This window comes from Cibotium barometz, chromosome 62 (genome assembly GCF_041138505.1).
Source record: "Cibotium barometz isolate CiBa-2024 chromosome 62, ASM4113850v1, whole genome shotgun sequence".
Lineage (NCBI taxonomy): Eukaryota > Viridiplantae > Streptophyta > Polypodiopsida > Cyatheales > Cibotiaceae > Cibotium > Cibotium barometz.
The window spans coordinates 29,616,794-29,624,752 of NC_141107.1; the positions used below are offsets into that span (position 1 = coordinate 29,616,794).

At 42.4% G+C, this 7,959-nt stretch overlaps 1 protein-coding gene across 1 annotated transcript; it reads right to left on the reverse strand.

Annotated features, from left to right (window-relative positions):
* Nucleotides 1–4,408: 4,408 nt before the first annotated feature.
* Nucleotides 4,409–7,097, reverse strand: LOC147604343 (uncharacterized). Its single transcript, XM_086795671.1, has 4 exons — nt 6,649–7,097; nt 6,473–6,578; nt 5,840–6,383; nt 4,409–4,435 (listed from the first exon to the last, which is right to left on the reverse strand). Exons 1-4 carry the CDS (start codon nt 6,962–6,964, stop codon nt 4,409–4,411), a joined length of 993 nt encoding a protein of 330 aa, XP_086651797.1. The 5' UTR covers nt 6,965–7,097.
* Nucleotides 7,098–7,959: the final 862 nt, after the last annotated feature.

Below are 7,959 nucleotides of genomic sequence, written 5' to 3' on the forward strand. Positions count from 1 at the left end.
ACCCCACTTTTCAAATGGTTGGTTTACTTTGATTGGATGTAGGGGCATTTGATCTTTCCGCTGGGGTTTCTTGTATTGTTGGCATTCATCCTCGCAACCCTTTACAAAAAGTGATGCATCTTGGAACATAGTGGGCCACCAATACCCTGATTGTAAGATCTTTCGCGCAGTTAAGTCTCCTAAGAAGTGACCACCGGCTACGCCCATATGTGCCTCTTGCAAAATGTATAGATACTCATCCTCTCGGGCACAATGCCTAAGAACGTCATCCTTTCCTCTTTTATAAAGAGTCCCGGCTATCAGGCAATAGGGTTCGCATTCCTTGATCAGCTTGTCCCCAATTATTCGCTAACTTCCGATGAGTGTCAATAGCTCCTACATAACTAAGCCATTCTGCAGTGGTACTCTCTTTGTTTATTGCAGTTCGTACATTAGCTCGATAGCATTGTCGCTTATGTCTCGTTTTCTTCTTACCAAGTTTTTGATTTTTGTTTCTGTCAGATTCGGATTCACTTGGTCGATCTTCACTTGTGTCCCCCTCACTTTCGGATGAACTGCAGGAGGTCACCGTCCTAGGCCTTGAGCACCTTGCTTCCACACTTGGGTGAATATTTGATTCATCCCCCCCCATCAGGCTCAGAGTCAGTTTCTTCTTGAGATTCAGATGACTCAGAGTTGCATTGGTCAGAGTCTTTGCTACTTTCAGTGTCATTGGAGTTTGCCACTTTATTGCCATCAGGAGTCAAGTGCATAACACCTATCATGTTTATTGGCACTAACGGTGGCATATCTTGCCCCTCAGGTGTTACCCAACTTGTGCCTCTATTTCCCCATGTGTCTATGGTTGCCACTAGGTGTACCCAATCCACGTTATCTGACTCAGTCATACCCGGTAGGACATCCATATAAGGAGAATCTTTCCCATCATCAGTCTCTTTTTTGCATGTATAGTAATACCTTGGTTGAGGTCACCAACCAAGCACGAGGAACCACACCTGTTGTACCTGCGAATGTAGTTACACAGTCAATGCTTCAAAATCAAAACTACATTCTTGAAGAGAGAGATACTGCATCAATTGCTCGAGCAAAGAAGAAGAAAACGCGGCGGAAGAGATCGCTTAATGCCACGAGCTCCAAGCCTAGTTCAAAGACTAACATAGGAACAGGAGACGACCCCATGTATATGAATGATCCTGAAGATGATTCTGATTCAATAGAAACCATGGGGACCAAAGCCACTACATTAAGGGAGGAACCCACTCGGGAGCTCAACGAAGGAGAATCAAGCGAATACATAAATCAGGGAAAATAGAAGGAAACTTCCTCGGCCCCACAACCAAGTCAGTTAATGCCCTCTCGGCCACCCAAACTGACTGAGACTCCCCAAGACAAGCCACGTGGGCCAAAAACCCTCAAGAAAAAGATTGGAACTTACCCAAACCCAGTTGAGGAGATTGAACAAGTGCAACACTTAAGGGGTTTGGTGGAAGAAACACAAAGAGAACTGGAGTCAGCAGACCCTAGAAGAATCAAAATTCCAGACACAGTGTTTCCTACACAAGTTCAGCCTCATAGGAGCCATAAACCATTAGCTATACCTAGTATCATTTGGGAAGAAAGTGAGGATAGGACATCAGGAAGTGGGCAAACACCCTTCTTGCTAGAAAGAATGTTTAGTGAGGGAATGCCTGACCTCATCGAAGAGGAAGTGATTCCATCTTCACCAGTCCCTAGTCAAGGGGCGATATCTCAAAAAGTACCGTTGAATGTGTCCAAGCTAATGGATTTCATGTCCTCTGAAATCAGAACCACGATCATATCCAAGTTATACGGAGATCCTGAGCTATTCTTAGCTCTCCAGGCATTTCTCAATGGAGAACTGAAGGCGGGGTTACCACAATTTGCAAATATGGATAGACCCGACACGCTTCAAGAGATGAAGGGGGACATTGGGATCTACAACCCAACCTAGATGAAGACTCGGTCGTTGAAATACCTGTTAACAAGTTGGGACAGTACTTTGAAGGGGACGAATCTAATGCAACCCTCCCCATTACTACCAAGGGATTAACTCTAAAGGGAATCCTTGATGGTGGTGCTGGAGTGAGCATTGTGACTAAAAACTATTGGGAATCTATGGGAAGACCTCACCTCGAAGTCACAAACATAGTGGTTAAGATGGAAAACGGAACTATTGCTAAACCTATTGGGATGTTAAGGGACCTCAAGATCATGGTTCTGGGATACAAGGTAAGACATACCTTCATTGTAATGGATTTCTCCAAGCATCCTATGTCATATCAAATGATCTTAGGATGTCCTTTCATGAGGGAAGCACAAATGGTGCATGACTAGTCATGCACAAATGGTGCATGACTAGTCGAAAAACCATGTCTACCTACAATTCCAGGACTCTGTCACTCGAGTTGATCTTGAGAATGGTCGCGCGCATCCTTTAGGAAGCAAGGTTATCGTCGATAATCGATCGGATACCACTATTCACTCGGCATTCCCGATGTGCTCCCTTGATTTGGTTACATCTGAGTAGCGATCTTCTGTAGCCTATTAGGGCACTCCGCTACAAGATGCAGTCCACCACAATTGTAGCATTGAAGAGGTGGTCTCCTTGCCAAAGTATTAAGGTTTTGCCCTCTTGTGGCGAGAGCAGCCGCTTGATATACAGGCTTGACTTGTCCAAAATGATCCTCCATGTAGTATTGGGGAGTCATTTCAAACGTATCAATCCCATATGAAACAGTGGGGTCTATCTCCTCTTCATAATCCCCACATGCACTATGTGACTCACAACCCATCTCTGGTTTACACAGGGGTAATCCTTGGTGGATGTGGAGGTTGTGGTCCTAGCACTGGGTGGCGGTGGTAATGGCACAGGCTGGACTACATTCGGGTTCCTTGGAACTATGTGCAGTGACGGTTGCTCGACAGGTTGTGCAGGCATCAGTGCGGGTACTTGAGGTGTGTTTGACCAGGCTAGTTGTGCCTGATTTGCCAACATACGCTTAAGTACTAGGCAATCCTTAGATTGATGGCCATAATTACCACATGCATTACAATTCCCATTGAATTTGACTCTGAATGTGGGACGTTCACTCGTGCTATGTGGTCCTAAGCGGGTGCGTCTATTTAGCGAGCCAAGAGCAGTGAGCACAGAGCAGTGAGTAGAAATAAAGTCTTTGTGAAAGTGAGCAAGTAGGGGCATGGTATGATGTTAAGCGAGCATGTAATGTTAAAGAGAAGAGTGAAACCATAGTGCAACTCTATAATGAACAGAACAAAGAAGACTAAAAAAGTTTAAAAATGACTATTGCAAATAAAGCATTTTCAAATGAATGGTGCGGATATAAAAAACCACTACAAAACTCATACTACTTGGCTCGCTAAAAAGACGTTGAATTGGTCATTGAGCTACTAATAGAAACAAACTATTGTTTGCAACCATATGGAAACCACAGCGACCAGAGAGCATAGAAATCAAGCCATTAAGATGCACACCAATTTTAATAGCCATACCACTGACACAACAATATAATACTCTTTAGAAACCATAACCATAGGATTTAAAAATTTTATAATCCAAATAAAAATTGTCCAACAATCAGCTACATGCTATTGTAAAAAACATTCAGAAGCATAACATCCATCAAAACATTACTTCCAATAGTCCCAAAAAAATGATTGTCTCAATTAAAAAAAGACTATCTCTAATGGCATTCTGATGTAGACATGTGATCCTCATAACTGCAAGAGACACAAAGAAAAGAAAATAAGCTTTATCAATACAAAATTATTCTCTACTAACATATTTATCTTTTCAACATGCATACCTTTGCTGAGTATGGTTCTAACAGGTGATCATAGATCCGCTCATCCTTGTCTAACATTATGACATTGCGATCCATAAATGCTGCCACTAGCCCAAGAGTTCCAGTGCCAGCAAACAAATCCAAAATCGTGTCCCCAGGACGACTGAAGACGGAGATGATGTATTTGCTAAGCCGCTGACCTCTCTGACAACCGCCCCGCCATGGTCTACCCTTTCTCTTCACCAGATCCTCCGATGGCACTCTTGAAAACGCACACAAACCATTAACCATATGCCATAAAGATCACCGAAAATCATTTTAAATTCTATCTTGATTTGAATGCATACATACATGTCAAAGATAAGATCTTGCCCTACATCAAGATCATCACCTAGTGCCAAATCCCTTAGTTGATCCCCATGCATCACAAAGCTTGTAGCAGGAGATGTTGAGCGAACAAAAACAGCCAATATTAGACAAGTGACCTACAAGCAAAGACACATTGGTTGTTCATGCATTTTCACCTTAAATGGGACAAAGAAGATTTGCACAAATGACAGCCCCAAAGAGAACAACACTAATACCTAGGTAGTAATCATTTGCCCCATCTTCTTCCCAATAGGTGGAGTACACCTCACAACCTGTCTATGATAAATGCCAAACCCAACGCTCTATGCAACCTGCTCAATGGTCACTCCTTCTTCCATAGTGTAAAGGCATGTAAAGAAGCCTCGATCCGAGAGACAAGAATCAACAACTTTAAAAGTAGAGTCATACATGCCATCCCCAATCTTATTCCAATATGGAACCTTGTTTGCAACACAACCTCCAATGATGATATTTGAGGGGAAGTCTGCAAATATCAACTCCACACAGTAATCGGACCCTCTACTCTTGACATTCCCTACTGTGCAAATAACATTCATAGCATCAAGCACTTGCTTTCCCAATGAGGATGCATCCTCCATGTTCACAAAAGTAGCTGCAAGGTCCTCAATACTGACATTGAAGGCATAAATGGTTCCTATAGACAGGTTTTTGACATTTAACACACATAGTCTCAAGTCAAAACAATCGGATCACGATAAAGATGAGGTAGGAAGCTCACATACCTGGAGCTTGCAATGTCTTGGTTATGATGTCAGTTGGTTGTATCCCGCCTGCACTACTATTGGATGTCTGTTGTTGACTCTGCTCCCTATTTGCTTCCATTGCTCGATTCACCTCCAATGCACGATTCAGTATTTCCCTCCCTAAATTCACTGGCAATGACTTACGAAAAGAAGCCGATGCAATCGATGTTGCATGTGATGTGGATGTGGCCTCATTATGATCAATTTGCTGGCTACGAAGCTCCAATATAGACTTATGTTGGCGATACAGATCAAGCTCCTCCTCAGGCACATGGTTTCTTTCAAGGTCCAACCACCACGGGCAGAAACGAGACTCTATGCTTGACATGGCCTGTTCAATGACAAACATGGGTAAACATAACTCACCCTCAATATGAACATGTTTCTCAATCATGGATTCAAAATGACAAATTCAATCACTTACTCTTCCAAGCTTCAAATCGGCATACATATAAGATTGATTGTCAACACAAAGCCACACACTAGCGAGAGGGGGTAAAATATCCAATTGGTGCTCCTCAATTTCAGAAAGCAACCATCTGCAAGCCAAAGCACAAATGATAAAACAACACACAGAAAGAAGCATGCATGTTTTTTAACAAGGAATATCTGGGTTATGTTGGAGGAAAACCTATAAACGACTCGCCGTGTAGCACTTTGTAGGCCTGCTTGATGGTCAATATCATGGCTAAATTTTATGCCTCCTTCGTGCACTTTGAAAGCCCTTTTGAAGTACTTTCTTCTGCATAGAACAACAAAAGAGGTGAATCGGCTCTCACCTGGCAACCTGACTCGATCGGCATTTTTAATATCATTTTGGATTCTCAAACCCAGCTCTGTGATCTGAAGCCAGTAGGAGTACATGTGCAGCCATTCCCTAACCTTTGTCTTATCATTTGGCATACCCTCAAGTGATCGCACTGTAGCCTGAGAGTTGTCCAATAGCTTGACAATGTGAGCCTTATCTGTGTCTCTGATGCAAGCAGAACCTATCATATTGAGCTTTTCCTCTGTGGCCACATGATTGCTTGACGCGTGCCATGGGAGGGAGAGCACTGCACACCAAAAGGCCTCACCGTTGGAGGGATCAGCAATCCTTGCATATTTTGATGTTTTTCCTCTGTAGAGAACTTCTACCTTTCGAGTCACATTCTCCCTAGCAGACTCGGCAAGTGGTCCATTTGATGCCTCATCAATTTTTTGCTCCATCTCATCCTTGAACAAGAGCCAAGTCATAATCTGGATTGGCAAATGAAGCCAACTAGGCCTTCCTCTGGCAGATGCACTCTGCATCTCTCTCTCAACCCATAGCTTGTCCTCATTGTCCAAATGTGCCATGAGAGTTGTTAGGTCGGACTCTCCCAATCTTCTTAGTTGAAATAGACGATCACCAAATGTGGTTGGCACAAATGCATAATCATGCGTCCTACAAAACAAAGAAGAAATATGTTAATATTCTTGAGTACAAACAACTTACTTGACATAGAAGGAGACTCTGATGACAAATTAACTTACTTGTTCAACCTGGACAATGAAAACAAAAGCTCACCCACATCCCTCCGCTCGAACACATAAAATTTACAGAGAACACAACAATGCATGGACAAATCCCCTTGAAACCCTGTAATAAAACACAAAATTAGGAAGGACAAAGAAGCATAAGAAACTATAACATCCCAATGAGAACTCACCTGTAGAAATGCAGTCCATCCAAGCATTGTGTCGATTATTACCATCAAGAATATGCACCATTTTTCGGCTCAAGTACGGACCCCACTCGGGGTCAAGTGCAAGAGTTTCCTCAAATTGTTGATTCACAGTCCTCCAATGCTCATCCCAAGATTCCTCCCTCTCTTGTGTCAATGGTGTCTCCTCCCCTTCCAAGTCCATAATTGATACTGTGAAAGCTCCCATGCTCTCAATGTACCCACCTAGTTTTTTGAAGCTTCGAGTAAGAGATTTATCTGTTGAGGGAGAAACCTTTCGGATTGCCTCCGTCTGGATCATCCTACAGAGAGGAACACGTGGAGGTGGAGACCTAAATTTGACTCCTATCCTATCTAAAAAGGCTTGTGGAGTAGATGTCTCTAGAATCTTCCCAAAAATATCAACCTTATTTTTTTTCTGCTTGCTTCCTTCAGTTTGGGTTGTGACAACTGTTTGTTCTTGATCCTCTAGTGGATGTGTGTTCTCTTCCCCCTCTATCTCTCTCCCAGTATCCTTAGTATTCTCACCTTCATCCTCATTATCACCACCTTGAGTATTCTCACCCTCATTTTGATCACCTTTATTTTCCTCAATTGCCCCCACTACATTTTGTCCATCCTCCTCATTTCTTTCATCACTATGTAGATGCTGCCTATCCATATCCACCTCCAGGTTAGTGTCATCTATGATATGTACCGCATGCTCTGTAGTAGTAGGGTTTGAGGAGGCGGCTTGCTCCAAAGTGCTAGAAAAATCAGCTTGCCTCCTTGTGTGTCTCGATGAGCTCTCACCTGGGCCAACCTGCACACTCTTTTTCCGCTTAGCAAGAGGTAACTCATCCATTTTTGCACAACAAGAACCTTTCAAGCAAGATGCTCTAGTGAAATGACTCGAACTCATTTGAAAACCAGATAGCCATGCAAAAATACAAGAACAAATCTTCAAATAGTATTGTACTCGTATTGTATAATTAATTGATTATTTTAACAGCAAATTCAGTAATACGACACAAACTTAAAGAAAAGGTGGCACATTCACTAAAGAGATTAAATTCAGTACTGCAACACAATCATCAAACAAAGGTGGCACATTCACTATCCAACAAAACGGCCAACTCATTATAACGAACAGAATATCTTTGAGATTATCATATGGAGTGCTTTGGCCCAAATTCCAAGGCATTCAAAGCCGTATTGAATATTTTAAAAAAATCTCCATTGGAAAATATTTACGGAGCCCTTTTTAGGTGTTCAATTCAAGGCATTCAAATTTATTGGAAAATATATAAAGATTCG

Excerpts from the sequence above, each read along its gene's own strand:
- LOC147604343 (XM_086795671.1), bottom strand. The coding sequence starts at position 6,964 with ATGATCCAGACGGAGGCAATCCGAAAGGTTTCTCCCTCAACAGATAAA. Across the intron at positions 6,579-6,648 it reads GATGGACTGCATTTCTACAG|GGTTTCAAGGGGATTTGTCC; the intron begins GTGAGTTCTCAT and ends GTTTTATTACAG. Across the intron at positions 6,384-6,472 it reads TCATTGTCCAGGTTGAACAA|GACGCATGATTATGCATTTG; the intron begins GTAAGTTAATTT and ends TTTGTTTTGTAG.